Source organism: Periplaneta americana, chromosome 5, assembly GCF_040183065.1.
Source record: "Periplaneta americana isolate PAMFEO1 chromosome 5, P.americana_PAMFEO1_priV1, whole genome shotgun sequence".
Taxonomy (NCBI): domain Eukaryota; kingdom Metazoa; phylum Arthropoda; class Insecta; order Blattodea; family Blattidae; genus Periplaneta; species Periplaneta americana.
Window position 1 is genome coordinate 184766122 of NC_091121.1, and position 18627 is coordinate 184784748.

Consider the following 18627-nt stretch of genomic DNA (forward strand, 5'->3'; position numbering starts at 1 on the left):
TGCACTAAAATAAATTCTACAAAATATATTTTATGCTATAATATTCAAATTGTGTCTAATCTAATTTTTGTTTCTGGAATTTTCATTTACAGAGAGATGTTTTAGTTACATTCCTCTTAAGGTAGATTAAACTTTAAACTTGATGTAAGTCTGTTTATAAAAGTAAAATCGTAAAGTGACTGAAAGCAAGTAATCGTCTCTCCAAACCATTTGCAGTAAATTAGTATTACTTCCACTAAGAAAAAATTATCAGTTATCCATAGTTAGATACTGGCATAGTATATTAGATACAGGAAAACTTCACAGTAAATAATATATTGAACCAATTTTAGAAAGTTTTTCTAGTCGTAATTATTAGCATGCAAATTAAAGTAACAGATGTTTTTCCCTCACTACCATTGTTAGATCTGAGGAATAGATTTTAAAGGAGATTAAAGTCTTTAGAATGGCTTCTTGCAGAAGAAAAGAAAAGTCGAAAGTTGACATAAGGTCTCGTATATTCATGCACGCGAAAGAGGAATTCCTATCTCTGATTGAGATGGTTTTCACAAAAAATACAGACGTTCCTCATCCATGACAAAATTCATTCTTTCCTTTCATCCCATTATCGATACGAAAATCTATCTCATCTTGTTTTTCATTAAAAAAAGTCTAAATTCCTTTGCAGAAAGAAAAGTTACATTAGCTCAGATCAAATTTCTGCACATTTAAAGGACAAAACTGAAGTTTTTTTTTTCAATCATTTATTATCCTAATACACTGCTCTCTTAAATTGACTGAGCATATTGAAAATCAAATCAATGTTTTCCCAAAACACGCTATGAAATGTTTCATATAAAACAATTTTTATCTCGAAAAGAAAGCAAAAACGAGCAAAATTCTATTAAACGTCTTTGTATGAAATATCTCAAAGAATAACCTCCTGAAATTAATGACATTAATTACCGTCTACTCTGCATATTTTTATCTCAATAACATTGATCAGTTTTTAATTTGGATCATGGAGTCCCACAACGATGAAATACCACACAATAAAACAACGAAGATGGATTTTTATTATGAATCGGAACATGGAATTACTGATAATATTCGTTGTAAAAGCAAAATGGTTTTTAATCCATTTTATTTGTCACTGTCTAGTAATTTTGAAATGTTGAACAGTGAAATGTTTTCTGTGTATAAATCCACATCCTGTATCAGTTTTCGTTGTAATTATTAATTTATTACATTACTAGCCGTAACCGTGCGCTCCGCTGCACCCGTTAGAAATAAATATAAAGTAATTACATAATTAAAATAGGACGTTTGATCCAGGGAACATTCGTGTTTGATAGAAGGATAAATCGTTTAATATGTTACTTAATTTAAATTGCATCCAAATAATTAAAATGCGATCATTTTGGTCCAGAGACACTCATTGGTGCAATGACAATTCCTTTAACATATTATATTATATTATATTATATTATATTATATTATATTATATTATATTATATTATATCAGAAGTTACTGTAATAACATTATAGCATTATGTCCATCTAGAGAAACTACACTTTCCAATGGTGAAATAATAATTAATTATACAAATCGGTTAATTTAGCTTCCGATATTACTTCATACAAACACAGAAACATTCTCTGTAAGCTATCTTTCATAGCTTTCGATTGTTGCTGTCCAAGGCCCCTTATAGACGAAGTCATTTGTTTTTTATTTCATTATACGGCCTCGGATGGAAGTTATTTTAATTTTAAAACTCATTTATCTCATTAAATATCAGTCCTATCAAAATTTTTCAAGGAATAAAACTTATCGCAAATTATGTTTAAATAAACGTTTGTTATGTAACATTTTTCACAAAAATCAATAATAAGCGAGATATTTCGATTTATTTAATTCAGGCCCCCTTATAACCCCCCTTTTAAATAATGTATTTTGAATGCCATATAGCCTAAAATCTAAGTTACAACGAACTTAATTTATATTCCAATTTTTATCGAAATCCGTTCATCCATTATCGCGTGAAAAGGTAACAAACATACAAACAGACAGACAGACAGACAGACAGACAGACAGACATACATACAAACAAAAATTTCAAAAAAGCGATTTTCGGTTTCGGGGTGGTTGATTATATATGTTAGGACCAATTATTTTTGGAAAATCGAAAATTACCAGAAAAATTTTGGCTACAGATTTATTACTATTATAGATTATAGATATAACAACTATTAGGTCTACATCACAAAGAAGGTGCAATCTTTGAATGTGTTTTTAATAAGATGCTAATACTCTCATTTCAGATAAGAATGAAAAAACTACGTTAATTTCAGTGGTTAAAAAATATAGTATAATATTCAGTTCTTAATATATTCCAAATTGTGTATCTATACTGATTTGTGCTGCACTATTCAATAAATGATTTGTTTTGCTGATATAATTGTTATATTTGAAAGGTGTACATTGCTAGCATGTTGTATGGTCCACAGGCACATAGATAATGTACGATTTCACTTACGCCAAAACACGTATACGAGCCAAGCTCAGCTGTAGGGCAGTCTGCTGGAAGCAGCTTTTGCAGTGTCATAGAATTTGCTTTTAATTTCAGTAACTCACAGTAAGAGGGTAAGATATTTGAACGTAGTACTTAGTAGAATAAAAATAAACTCTCATATTTTAATTCCTATACATCTCCGAAGAACCTTTAATTCCATTCATGAAACGTTAATATTTGTACAATACCTTACCATTTTAATATCGTCTAAAATGCAATCTAAATTAATTTTGTAATAAGATGCAGATTTATGAATGACTTGTTATAATATCCTATAATCCTTTTATCCAATCACTCATTTTATTGTTTTAATTTTCGCAATATAGACAGTCTTCTTGGTAAGAAAATAATGTTCTTTGCTTACGCTACATACAACAATGCATACGTGCATGGCAAATACTTTAGCTTACAGAACATTTTCCTTTTTCTCATCAAGAAGGCTGTTCCGAAATAGTTTAGGCTCTGGTTTTTTGTGACAGTGATAACGGATTCGAGATGAATTTAAATATATATATTGTTATTTTCTTACATATCTCATTTTTTTATTTCATCAACATTTGAACTATGTAAATGTGTACCACTACCAGTTCTTGTAGACCTTTGTCTCTACTTTAAAAATATTTTGTGGAATTGTAAGTAAAATCTATTAATATTAGAAATAAGTAGCACCGTTTATGAAGAAATCATCTTCGTATAAAATATAAATTCCAACTTTACAGCTTTCAAATATTTTTCTCATTATGTTTTTCTTATTTAAATTATTTCAAATCTTTCATTTTAGTGTCAAACAGTTTTTAATTTATCTCAATTCAGTTAATAATGTAATTCTTGTAAGATAATGTGTTTTTCATAGAATTTCTAGTCAAATGATGTTCATTTGTTTGTTTGTTATTAATTGTAATCGCAGTAATACAAACAACAAATTCATTATTAATATGTTAGATATTCATTTACAGAGTTTTTATTTTGTACGTGTAGCAGTGGGAAATTTGTGACAAAATTCGCATTGCTTGTCTTGGAATTCATTATCTCTGACACAAAAACCAAGTTCAGATCAATTCAGCGTATTAGTCCAACGAAAATATTTATTACCTTTAAAATCTATTGCACGTTTAGTAGTATTTTAGATTAATTGTGACATAATGTAGTCATAATAAATGTTTTCATTGGACTATGGCACTAATTTGATCTGACCCAATAACTTGAAATGTAGAGGTAAGAAAACCTGTTTATAGATACACGAAATCAATATTTAAGTGTATACAAATTATTGTAAACGCCTAAGGAAGAAGAATTGTATTGAATTTAATTTATATTTTTAAATATTATTATTATTATTATTATTATTATTATTATTATTATTATTATTATCATCATCATCATCATCATCATCATCATCATCATCATCACCACCTAAAAAAATATTTTTTTGCTTTTTTACATAATAATATTAACATATCGATTACCAGTATGCATATTATCATTTTTTTAAGAATTTTGACATTATTTCAGTAACTTTTTCAAATTCTAGCGGTTTTATCAGATATAACTTTTTCTTGATCCTTAATTTTCTGTTAAGGTACTTTCATGAGAAATTTACTTAATTTAGATCAAAACCGATTCAGTATTTTCAAGCAAGAACTTTTCAATTTCACCAACCATTAATTGTTTGTTAGAAGATCGGGGAATTGTGGAGATTTATTTTATAAATTCTTGAAAATATCTAATAATAAGTAACAATTTTGAAAATAGTTGTAATACTTTTTTTATTTATTTATAACGTCACTTAAACTAGGGATATAAATCACAAAACCTGAAATTGTTGCCGATTAAGAGAAAATATTGTTTTTAGAATGTGAATTGAAATTTATATTATCTCTTCTTATCCTATTTTTACTATATTTTATAACTTCAATTTTTATACATTGTTCCCGCTATTTCTTCGATGTTTATATGCATATTTTAGTAGTGTAACAATGGATGGGAAAATTTTATCAAAATTATTACATTTATTTATGGTTCTAATCAGAATTAATGACTAACCTTCGTTTCTCTTCCCTGCACTAAGGTAACAAAGAGTGATTTCTATATTCACAAATAGATTTATTATGAAAGTTGTTTTACGTAGCCTACCATATGTAATTATTAAGGACACATGGTAAATATTGTCAGTATGCTTTACTTTACGTGAAAAGAGATTAGATTTTCTTCAAAACTATAATAGTATAGTAGATAGACAAAATTTTCATCAACTATTAAACAGACCCTACTGAGTTGAAAGATACCCACAGTACGTAACTAGGATTATTTTCTTTCACTTGACAGTAATTATAACACTGAAGTGGAAATTGCTGAATATTTGCATTGTTTATTCGTCTGGTACATTTTTCTCAGAAACTGTCATAACCTGATAAACATTTTTATACATATCGTTAAGTAACAGTTTGGCATTGAAGGTAAAAGCTATTTTTGACAAAGTTTTATTTTTTTTAATTCATCAATTAACTCCATGAAAATTATTACGTTAATTAATAAATTTAAAAATGAAGACTTTTTCAGCAACGTTTTCTCGTCCAATTTCAAACTTCTAATATACAATGTGTAGGCCTATAAATATTTTATTAAGTTAGAACGAATTGTTCCTAACAAAATGGTACCAGACGAGAAAAATATCATATTTTTAGTAACTTTCGCTACAACGTTATAATTATTGTGAAGTGAAAAAAAATTAATCTTAATTAGTTACTGTGGATGTCAATGAACTCAGAAGGACCTGTTTAACAAGTTGTAAAATTTTAATTTTTCTATCTACAATAGCTTCGAAGAAAATGCAATCTGTTTTCAAGTAAAACATACTGGATTGCTGGAAATCTCTACCAAGTGTCCTTAACTTCATTTATCGTGACAATGAATCCTTCAAAATGCAATCTCAAATTTTAGAACTTAATGTGTGCACACATGTAAAAGTGTTAATGTATTCGAAGCACGTTTTTATTGATTTATATTAATATAAAATATTTTTTTGAAAAACAAGCTACTGGTATATTATCTATCACGTAAGAAGTAAGTATTATCCCTTTTCACCAGTGACATTAATTTGTTTTGTGGCCCGCCATTTGCTGCAAAACTACTGCTCAACTTATCGCTATCATTAAGGCTCAGTCACAATGAAAATTAAACATAACGTAAGCGTTAACTTAAGAATATAAACGTTACGGTAAAATCAAGAAGTCATACCATCATTCACGATGGGAACATAAACACAACAGCAAACATACTTGGTAACCATGGAAACATAACAACGACGCCATTTCCTCATATTCTGTCGTATACTTCAGCGCTCCACGATTGTATTCTGTTTGCAAATCACGTAAGCATAAGCATGAAAGTTTGGAGTTTGCAAACTTTCATGTTAACGTCTTACGGTAATGTTTATGTCAATGCTTATGTGAATCATTGTGAATGATCCCATTTGGTAGCCTGGGCGCAAACTTCTGTGTTTATGTTACGGTTATGTTTAATTTTCATTATGAATGGGCCTTTAATGTCTTCGAAGAACGTTTTTATTGGTTTATATTAATATAAAATATTTTTTTGAGAAACAAGCTACTGGTATATTAACTATCACGTAAGAAGTAAGTATTATCCCTTTTCACCAGTGACATGAACTTGTTTTGTGGCCTGCCATTTGCTGCAGAACTACTGCTCAACTTATCGCTATCAAGATTATGTAAAGCTGTTTGTAGGCTACTCTGAACAAACAAGTTGATATTCTATCTTATAATTGGAATTATTTAGGAATTTCTAGTATTATTATTATTATTATTATTATTATTATTATTATTATTATTATTACTGCTGCTAGGTACTAATGCAATGATTGTAATATTGTAATTGTTTATTTTTCTCGGATAATAACATTTCCATGTGGTTGCAGTGGCCCAGAGGAAGAGGCCCAGTCTTGTGCATATGATGGGCTTGCAGCGGCAACAACGCGTGAGTGCCAGGACAAAGATGGGAGCCAAATGGCTTCAAAAAGTTAAGAAAGGACAAGTGGCTCCCAAAGGTTTGTACAGCTTTTAAATCAAACTTACTCTGATTTAAATCATACATAACAAATCAGTATCTTATACTTGAGGTCTGTTTCCATTCATAAGCATATAATGCAGCTTAATACAAATTGTTAACTAAAACCGATTGGAATGTTCCTAAATCGAGAAACAAATACGCCAGATTTAACCAAGTCCAATAGAAATCGTTATCCTGAAGCAGAGGTTTCCAGAACCTATTTATATACCGGTATAGTCGTATTTGAATACAGGTCCGCGTCACCGTTTTTGGCGTGTGAAATAAGTAATGGGTACGTTAAGTGCGAGTGTTTTACTTTTGCCGCAGTCAGTCTGACAATGGCTGATGTGACGTGTATAGGAAGTGGTACCATTCTCAGCTGCACTAGCAACATGCTCACAAACTGGGCACTATATATCTAGGATACACGCCAAAAACGCTGGCGCCAACTGTAATTGTTATTCGTATGTCATACTTACGGTCTTTGAAATGTAATTGAATGTCAAAACAAACTAGTTGGTAAAAACTGTAGAGTTTCACTCGATGAATAATGGTTATGACATTTTTATTCGTCATATTTTATTTCCAATATAAAAAAAGGGAAGGAAGAAATAGTGGCTCTTCCAGAAAGGTTTAGATTTAACTTACTTGATTGCTGATGAAAGTGACAAAACACTACGTTTGACTTTTCTTTCTCCGTCGCATAAAAAGGAAAAAGAGTCAAAATTTCACTCGTTACTATTTCAGGATACCTTCAGCCCATTAGAGCACTGTGGTCGTCCTTATATGTTTGAGTATGTTTTCTATTGTGCCCATCAGATGTCTCTGATTAAAAGAAAAATGTTAGCTTGCAAAGAAATTTATCCTCACAAAATCTGCAGGTGACAATACTTTGTGGGTTGTTTAAGTAAAATCTTTCTATATAATACTCATTGCATCTGAAGTTAATAGCTACCCCTATTACAGGCTATAGAATCCCACAGACTCCCGTAATTTCTAGAAAATCGGCATGTATAGTAGTAGGGATGTTAGTCCTACGTACTTGTATGTAACAAAATACCGCCAGTACTCATTTCTGTTGGAGGTTGAGTCAACCCAGGGCCGTAGAAGGACCAAAAAGATTAGAACAATGGAGAAAATCCATGACCTAATCAGGAATCGAACCTACGATCTGCCAGTTTGTAGCACAAAAGCTTCTGAACTTTATATGCATTAATATATTTACCCAAGTATACGACTGTCTCGTGACCAGAATATTGTACGAAATGGAAATACTAAAAAAAATGGAGATTTATCCTTCGAAGAGGTGAAAAAAATTCAAATATCTTAGAGCAACAGGAACAAATATAAATGATACTCGGGAGGAAATTAAACACACAATAAATATGGGAAATGCCTGTTATTATTCGGTTGAGAAGCTTTTGTCATTCAGTCTGCTGTCAAAAAATCTGAAAGTTAGAATTTATAAAACAGTTATATTACCGGTTGTTCTTTATGGTTGTGAAACTTGGACTCTCACTTTGAGACAGGAACAGAGATTAAGGGTGTTTGAGAATAAGGTGCTTAGGAAAATATTTGGTGCTAGAGGGGTGAAGTTTGAGGAGGATAGAGAAAGTTACACAACACAGAACTGCACGCATTGTATTCTTCACCTGACATAATTAGGAACATTAAATCCAGACGTTTGAGATGGACAGGGCATGTAGCACGTATGGGCGAATCCAGAAATGCATATAGAGTGTTAGTTGGGAGGTCGGAGGGAAAAAGACCTTTGAGGAGGCCGAGGCGGTAGATGGGAGGATAATATTAAAATGGATTTGAGGGAGGTGGGATATGATGACAGAGAATGGATTAATCTTGCACAGGATAGGGACCAATGGCGGGCTTATGTTAGGGCGGCGATGAACCTCCGGGTTCCTTAAAAGTCATTTGCAAGCAATTAAATATATTTACCCGTGGTATGATTCATTTCTTACAGGAAACTGGCAATATTAATTTGTTTAGTATCTTCTGAGAAAGATACAGAGAAACACACAAAAATTACAGCAAACTTCAGTATGTATTTCTTGTTAATTTATTTGTCTACAACTAAAATCAAATCGATTAAACTCCTGTACTAAATTGTATATGAAGAAAATGGAACATTTAAAAGAGTTTATTATGAAATAAACATTCAGTAATACTTAATTCATTTAACTGAACAATTTGTAATTCTTACTGGAAAAACCTTGTTTTAAAAATTATTAGACCTACTTTATTCTTTGATTCGGTAATAATTCAGTCAGTAGATCTATAGCCTAAAAATGAGATGTGATGAAAAAGAAAAATGAAATTCAAAGATTAAGTGACTAAGAATATGAAAAATGAAAAAAGTAACACAAGTCTGAAGTCAACCACTACTTCAGTTTGTAAAAGTGATATCTGAAACTAGTAAATTCTATATTAAGCCATGCACTGATATTTCTGAATGAGAAACTGACCTCGTGTATGGAGTGTAAATTCATTTCATTATATAAAAAAACTACTTTGATCTAGAACTTTCACTGAATATCTCGTTGAGTCCAGAGTTTCTAGAGAATGTTAACTGTACTTCTTTAGTACCAGTATATATAATATTATATTATCAGTACACAAAACCATATCTCAATTTATTTACAGTTCCTAGTTTTAACTTAGAGTTATTTCTTCCAAAGCCAATTTATGTAATAGAAAATATTTTCTTCTCTTAAATTCTTAACGCTAATTAGTTCATTTTCAATCAGTGTTCAAAGCCGGAAGGAAAAAAAAGATGAGAAAATGTTTATTATTCAGTAAAATGTTCTAGATCATTGTGAGTTGGGTAAAGATTTTAAATTAAAATGAATGACAAAAATAATAAACACAGCAGTAATAATAATAATAAAAATAAAAATTATAAAAATAATAATGACAATAATATACTAATAACATCAATAAAGTATTAAACTAATATAAAAATGATAACAATGAAGTCTATAACTTGAATATATGCATAAAAATCTGTAATATTAATATTGAATAATAATGTTAATATTAAACAAATACTATACTAATTATAACCATAATATTAATTGTAATCTAATTTCAGAAACCTGTCTTCATGCAATACCTATCTCGAACTATTTCCTGTGTTTCACGCCAATTTTCCTTCCTTCATGTGAATTAAATATTTTAATAATGTCATGCTATGAATCGAACACATAATTCGTCTTGTTTGCTTTGCATGAGTAACAAATATTCTTTGGTGCATTGAAGAAAAACTTGATTGAACAGGATTGATAAATAAAGACATTTTCTAAGAGATGATTCATTATCTGCATGTGCAAAATAAAATGATTTGACTGCTTGGAATTCCGAATTTTTCTACATTATCATTTCAACTAATTGTTATTTATTGTAAGAGAAATTACTTCCCTCTATACTATTTCAGTGGCGTTAAACACCAATCTCGCATGTCAAATGTATGAAAGAAAAAGAGACTTTACTTGATTCCTATCACAGAAATTTTCTCCGATCTTCTGTAAACACATCTCGGGTCAAGAAATGTATATAAACTTCACAAGAAGAAATTTAAATATAATTTTAGGTCAGACTTTTGTTCGTTTCCAAGATAAACAAATGTTTTTTCACCCTCGTGTAAAATTGAATTCTTTGACATACTAGATTGCTGTTCAACACCATCGATTTATTATGTGTGTTTTCGAAGTACTTTTAGAAGAAACTTCGTTCTTTTTAATTGATTAATTGATTTTCTTTTGTGTCTTCCTTCTATTTATTCTTTATTTATTTATATCTTTACTTATTTATTTATGTACTCTATTTTTATTTGTTTGTTTATTTACTTATTTACTTTATTTATTTATTTGTCTATTTATTTATGTATTTATTTATTTGTTAATTTGTTAATTTATTTGTTTATTTATTTATTTATTTATTTATTTTTATTTGTTTATTTATTTACTTATGTACTTTATTTATTTATTTGTTAATTTGTTTATTTATTTATTTGTTAATTTATTTGTTTGGCTACTTATTTAGGCCTATTTGTTTATTTGATTATTTATTTATTTTTTTACTTATTTATATATTTATTTATTTAATTAATTTCTTTAATTAATTAATTTTATTTATTTAATTATTTATTTTTTATTTGTTTATTTATTTATTAATTAAGTTATTTATTTATTTATCTTATTTATTAATTTAATTATTTATTTTTTATTCGTTAATTTATTTATGTGTTAATTTGTTAATTTATATGTTTATTTAGGCCTATTTATTTATTTGATTATTTTTTATTTCTTTATTTACTTATTTATTTATTTATATATTTATTTATTTAATTCATTTATTAATTTAATTAATTTATTTTATCTATTTATTTTTTATTTGTTTATTTATGTATTTTATTTATTTTTAATTTGCTAATTTATTTGTTAATTTATTTATTTGTTTATTTGTTAATTAATTAATTTATTTATTTATTTAGCCCTATTTGTTTATTTTATTAATTAGTTATTTCTTTATTACTTTATTTACTTACTTATTTACTTATTTATAGATATGTAAATATTTTATTTATTTATTTATTTAATTATTTATTTTTTATTTATTTATTTTTTACTTATTTATGTATTTCCCAAACTGTACCTTTTTTATTTACCTTACTCGCCCCTCCTTAATTGCTTTAAATACCTTTTGTTTATATTTTTTACTTTTAATTCTCCTATCTTTACTTCTTTTTTCTTTCTTCGTTCTCCAAGCACATAAGAATATACGTATACAGGGTGGAAGTGAAGTAGCCTTTACATATTTTCAGAGGACATAGCTCATGTTGTATGTAACAGAAAACTACAATATCATATTGATGAAAAGTTAATTTCTTTTTCAGAAAAAAAAAAGCTGTTTTATGTCTAACAACTCTTATTCGGTAACTATTACGAGTGAGATCGTGATTCTTTTCTATATCGATAGGAAATCTAATAAAAATAATTTATCCCTCTGGCGTATTTCAATAGAATGCACGGTTTTCGTGTAAATTTAATTTTAAAAACCTCTAATTTCAAACCACTGCACGATGCGAGAAGGTTGCAACGTCGCGCCAGAGAACAGCTCACCTCTCGAGAAACACAGAATTCGTTGACCTCTTACATCTGTATCACGAGTAGTGTGTGTTAACGGCGATGTTACCGAACTGCTGAAACTTTTAACTTAATTTTTTAATTAACCGTGCCTTTATTCACAAAACGTAATACAGGTTTTCTATTCATTTAATTGTACCCTATCTCCATTTCAGTCAGGAAGGTTATTTCACTTCCACCTTGTTTATTATGTGGTCGTCATATCGTTTAATTACTATGTTTAGGGTGCATCTAAATAGATATAAATTTTAGGCTTTCAATATTTTGGAACAACTACATTCTTATATTGAAGCAACTAGCTATTGTGATCTGATTTTGAAGACCCTGTTTCTTGTATTGGGAATTATAGGACGTGAAAGATGTAGCCTATTTTCTATACTTCGAACCTCTGTTTTTTTATCCTCGTAATTTCAGTTCATTAAAACTTTTAATACTTGTATAAAATATTGTACAAAATATGAAATAGAATGGTTAGTAATGAATTGAATCTCTTAGTAAATGGACATAGCGATAGTTCATTCAATCACAGCTAAGATATTTGCATGCCACCATAATATTAATTTCAGTAAATTATGTCACAACATGAAGTATATATAGTAGGATGCCTCACTGTTTTCTTGTGATAAATTGAATGAAATAGCCTCTTCACCATTTTTGTTTTTTAACATATTCAGACATGCAGTAAGAAACTAGTTTCTATATCACTTTTCTATATTAAAATAACAATTTATGAAATCTGAAAACCTGTTGCATATATTTCGTACGATACTTTATGGATTACAACAATTGTAATTATCAGCTCAGAGTTTAAATTAAAATATTAACAATTCAGAACTTGAAAATCCATAAACTTAATTTGAGTTCAGATCAATAACCAATGGTCTGTGGAAATAGTATCTGGTATGTTTGACTATGTTAAAATTGCATTCTCTATCGATTGAGCTTTTTCACAATAATAATTTTCTACAAATATTAAAATTTTAACAGATATCATCAACTTACACTTATACATTTGCATAAAACAAAATAGCAATAAATGTTAACTTAACGGTAAAATTTCAAGTTTTAAAATAACTTCTTGCTTTTACAACTTACAGGCGTTGCGGAGGATTTTTCTTTGCTGTAAAATATAAAACTATTCACAGGATCATCTTAAAAACCTTTACATACCTGTTTATTTCAGTATATTACAGAAAAATAAACCTACATTTTATTATTTTCCTTCTGTACCATGCTTTCAAATTAGTACCAAATTTTTGTAGTGTGGTATGTTAAACCATTAATGCACTAAAAGTGGGATGAGATTAGTGAACAACCTCGAAGTACCATAGCTGAAGCAACCCTACATCAATGCTTGTTTGAGTAAGATAGTTTCTATTTGTACAGTGTGTCCCAAATTGATGTATACAGATTTTGAAACACTATTTCTCAGCTACGAGACGAGACAGAAATACCATTTTTGCGGTTTTGTATTCCTTAAGCCCGTACATGTTCAAAATGGTCCCCTACCGCCACAGTACACTCCCAACAACGACGTACAACAGAGCGACATACCAACTGGAATATCATTACAGGCATGTTCAATCTGAACTCTCAGTTCCTCCAGTGTTTGTGGTTTTGTGACGTACACTATGTTCTTTAGAACTCCCAGTAGGTAGAAGTCTGGAGGGGTTAAATCCGGAGATCGAAGCGGGAACTCCGCAGCACTTCCTCTTCGTCCTATCCATCTCTGGGTCGTCCTCATTTAGTGCGTGGACAAGTCTCGGAATGTATGGCTTCCATTTTTGAGCTCGCAAAATTCGATGAACACTGAATTTGCTGATATCAATCTCACGAGAACATTGCCTCATTGACTTCTTTGGGGATTGTGCAAAAGCCTGCATGACTGCATCAACACTCTCGTTATCGGTGGAACTTCTCTTTCAACACATCTTGCACCATTCTGTCAACTTCAAACTTGTCTCGGATTCTTGTGATAGTTAACCTTGTTGGTGGTTGTGTTCCAAATTCAACCCTCCAACGTCGTTGCACCTCAACAACATTCTCCACTTTCAAATAACATTTCAGTATCCACTTACGTTCATCAACGATAATTGCACCGCCATGTTTGTTTATAAACAGATGAACATGTTTCCATGCTTTCTACTTTCATAAACCGCAAAAATCGTATTTCTATCTCATTTCTTTGCTGTAAAATAGTATTACAAACAGAACATACATCAATTTGGGACACTCTGTATTTTAGATTTGACGATAAATTCCAAACGAATGTAGCAGAGTAATTGTTCTTGTTTTGTTTACGACATACTAATTAATTAGTATACATTCATCGCTATATCGTTCCAGTACACAAAATGGGAAACGATTAAAAAAAAATAATAATAATAATAATAACGCTGATGACCAAACGACATTTATCTCTCTTCTTAATATACAATCCCATTGCAAAGACGTAAACAAAAAAAATTACAAGGGTAAAACATAGGATAATCTACTAAAATACACAAGCGAAAGGGACAGCCTGTGATCGAGCAAATATGAGTAGTCTACCCGCCATATACAGGGTGATTCACGAAGATTTGCCGCCACTTACAGAGCAATTTTCCGAAGACATTCTGAGTAAAAAAGTCATATAAACATTTGTCCTAATCTCAATATTTCAGAGCTACACTAATTTGAAGTTGTTAGTAAAATACCTTTATTCTTTAATTTTATTGTAAAATAATATTACAGATAAAGAATGAACTATTCAGAAGTATCATTTCTTTAATTAGCTAGTATTCAGAATATATATTTTTATTTTGATGTACCGAAGTACATATGATATTTCCATGCAGATATTCTGCGTCATCACATGATGAAAGAGTGATGGAACGGAGAAAAATTCTCTCCGGCGCCGGGATTTGAACCCGGGTTTTCAGTTCTACGTGCTGATGCTTTATCCACTAAACGGCGTCGGGGTTGTATCCGGCGTGGCTTAGTGGATAAAGCATCAGCACGTAGAACTGAAAACCCGGGTTCAAATCCCGGCGCCGGAGAGAATTTTTCTCCGTTCCATCACTCTTTCATCATAGTATTCAGAAGCTAAAAATGTGTTGTGAATTCCATAGTTGGTTTGTACAGATTTTTTTTTCTTTTTCGATTTTTAACTACAAAATTACTTTGGAATATGTATGATAAAACTTTCTTGTGTTAAATTAACAAAAGAAAGTCTTATCATACATATTCCGAAGTGATACAGTGTTAAAATTTGTGTAATCAAGATGTATACCGGTATACAAAATTACATTTTTCTTACGCATTTATCACAACAGTTGTTACAAATCACGCCACTCTTGTAAATTCTTCAAGACTGTACATTAGGATGCATAATTAAACTGTAAAGAATCAAGTTCCTAAAGTCGTATGATTTGTAACAATTTTTGTGATAAGTACGTAAAAATGATGTCATTTTTAGTTAAAAACAAAATCTGTACAAAGCAATTAACAACATATTTTAGCTTCAGAACTCTATCCAATTAAAGAAATGATACTTCTGAATGGTTCATTCTCTATTTGTAATACTCTTTTACCCTTAAAACTAAAGAAAAAATGTATTTTACTAACAATTCAAATTCGTGTAACTCTGAAAATATTGATATTAGGACAAATGTTTATATGACAGTTTTTACTCACAATGTCATCGGAAATGAACTCCGTAAGTGGCGGTAAATCCTCGTGAATCACCCTGTATAAGACACATCCATGCTTTTCTTCAGTCAACAACAATCAGGGCAAGTTCTCACAGCCATCGGAATTCACATCGATGAATTAGCTATTTAGTTAAGTCAGATATAAATTGAGATTAAAATTGTAAGCCTTCAAAATTCTCAGTTACTCTCATTAAGAAATTGATTTTAACAACTTAAATCTTTCACAAATAATCGTCTTAGGGCATATTTTCAGACATGGATAGATTTTGGAAGCTTTTATTCAACAGTATAATTAAATAAAAATACTTTAGACTAAGCATCCTCAGATAAATGCGCTCTCTTTCTCTCTTTTACACACATAAACATACGTATACGCACATACACATTTATTTTAATTTATTTTCGTGAGTAGTTAAAATATAACTTACATTTATCTCCATATTAAGATATGGTATTACATTTGATTGATTATATCTGTTAAACTTTATACTACAACAATGCACTTTCAATTGTTACTGCAATGGCGTGCCGAATGCATTGTATGTTGTGATGATAAAAGAATGAGAATTGAGAAGTAATACCTGAACTACAGCTTTATTATTTTTTCTTAACTTATTATCATTAATTGTGCACTGTAATAAGCATGGGTTTCTTATCACAATAGTAGTGGCAAGATATGTTTGTGCTATGCCAACCCTTTGTGCAGCACAATTCAAATATAACTATCACAACTATAATATATTTTAGTGAAAAACAGTTTGATTCGAAAAATGTGTCGACAAGATATATGTATCTAAATGAAATATATTTCAGCAATACATAAAGTTCACAAAGTTGAAGGTTATTTTAACCACAAAATATATTCTGTGAGAATATTATACCGGTTTTTAATATCTTTCAAATGATTTTTATTTCCTATTGAAAATTAAATAAATTAAAAATTTGTTACATTTTGCAATTAAACATACTGTGTCTTCGATTACATGTTAGAGTTTAAGATCAGGTACCTGTAAGATATATTTTTATACGAAAACTGGTTTTTTTTTTTAATCCATTGATACTTTTTTCTTTTTTCTTACATAAATATGTGCATACACCAACCTTACAAAACTTATAATTTTTGTTATGGAAAATAGTGTCTGAGACTATCTTCTAAAAACAGTTAACCAGTATTATGTAACGCATACGTAACTCTAATAGTTTAATCGCAATAATATATTTAGACAAATGGTTATGCTATCAGTTACCATATCAATATTTATGAGTATATTAGTGCCTGTTTTTTCGTTCCTTCTCGCTCATGACTTAGTGTTTTTTCCACTCTCGAGATCTTTCAAATAAATTTTAATGGACAAAAATATATTTTCTTTCAATAGGTATAAAATTTGTGTGTAGCCATTCTACGTAAGGTACATAAGGTTGAATTGGTATACTTAATGAATTATAGGAATATAAATATAAATATGCAGTATTAAGAATGTAGGCATACTACTTCAAATATTCCTTTGCAATATATTAAACCTCTACTTGAGGAAGATGTTTATTAATTGTACTTCGAAATTTGGAAATAAATTTGAATTGTCAAATCTGTATAGATATCAGACATAAGTACAAAACATCTTTCCATATTAATTATTTCTCTTAGTTAACCTATACTAACTAACTTTATGACTTTAATTCCTGAATATTTGATTTAAAAAGTGACATGATCGAGAGATTCACTAATAAACTTAGACACACAGAATTTTGAGTTCACTTTCATAATGATAAACTCAGAGGTTTCGATTTGATTCCTTCGAGCATAGCATCATATTTCATTAAACTTCGGAATTGTGCGAAATAGAGTATTATTTGAATTCTATAAAGTAAGAGGATAATTTCATCATTTCAATGCTTTCTCCAGATCCTTTAGTTTAATACAAGGTTAGTATGTTATGTGGCATCATTTCCTACAAGTGTGGGAATGGTGAATTCTCATAACGTCTTCAGAAATGCGTGTTGTTTTGTATAGTTCTTTAATTATACAGGATGATTCACGAGGAAAGGTAAAAATTTAGGATGTGAATTCTGACGTCATTCTGAGTCAAAAAGTTCATATGAATATAGGTCCCTTTTCGAACGGTTACGGAGATATGGCTCTTTGATTTCACAAAAACTTCTGAGATTCCATTGTACTAACTCGCATTTAGAGACAGATAACGGACAAATTTAAAGTTTATATTCCTGTATGCATACATATCTAATATTCTAGACGTCGGGGTCCATGTTTTCGCACATTTTCAAAGGTGCCTCCTTCTGATTCAATGCACTGTTGCGCCCGGGCGTGAATCGCGCTCATCGCTCGGGAGAGTTGCAAGTGGCTGTTCTTTATGCCGCATCCAAAATACGGTCGATTAGCGCATCTCTCTTTCCCCCTTCCTTTGCTATACCAAGTCTTTCATCCAACCCCATAAGTACTCTTCGATATGGTACCCTTCTGTTCGGAAAGCGTTGTTCATATTCAGCGACGGCACGCAAGGAACTTCCATCACACAAACCATAAACACACAATATCGGCGTATTCTGTAGTAGAAAATTTATAAGGCATCTTGAAAAACATAACTTAACACTTCCGATAACTGTACCTGTATAACTACTGTACTGTAGGTAGCTGACTGAACTCCTGTGAATTGATAAGTGATAGTGTAGGCTATTTGTGTTATCTGCGGGTTCTGTGTCATTACATCAGACAAGGGCAGGCGATTGGACATTCGTAATGCCCCACCACCCGGTTTGTTTCTCTTATCTACATCGCTCACAATGCAGATTCCAATGTTACGTCATTCATTGCGAACTTGACCTTGTCTCACGTCAGCAGCATATGGTAACGTCTGATTCACATTGGGGCGAGATGTTTTACCAAAAACTTGCATATAGCTCCGCCATCGTTCGACAACGGACCTATGTTCATATGAACTTTTTCACTCAAAATGGTCTAAGATATCGTATCCTAAATTTTTTACCTTTCCTCGTGAATCACCCTGTATAATGAAAATATTAGTACCTATATTATTTTAATTTTGTAGTTATAATTAGCTTCATATCACAGTTTCTCCAATCGGGGAAATGCACAATAACTACAAATATTTAGAACTTAAAACTGGGACATTCTTTAGT

At 30.2% G+C, this 18627-nt stretch overlaps 1 protein-coding gene across 1 annotated transcript in view; it reads left to right on the forward strand.

Moving 5' to 3' along the window:
- The window catches only part of nompC (no mechanoreceptor potential C), a 358845-nt gene that overhangs the window by 323268 nt on the left and 16950 nt on the right, over positions 1-18627 (forward strand). Inside the window, exon 25 of the mRNA XM_069826862.1 lies at positions 6490-6618. Coding sequence (XP_069682963.1) covers positions 6490-6618 — 129 coding nt within the window. The remainder of the gene's footprint in view (positions 1-6489; positions 6619-18627) is intronic.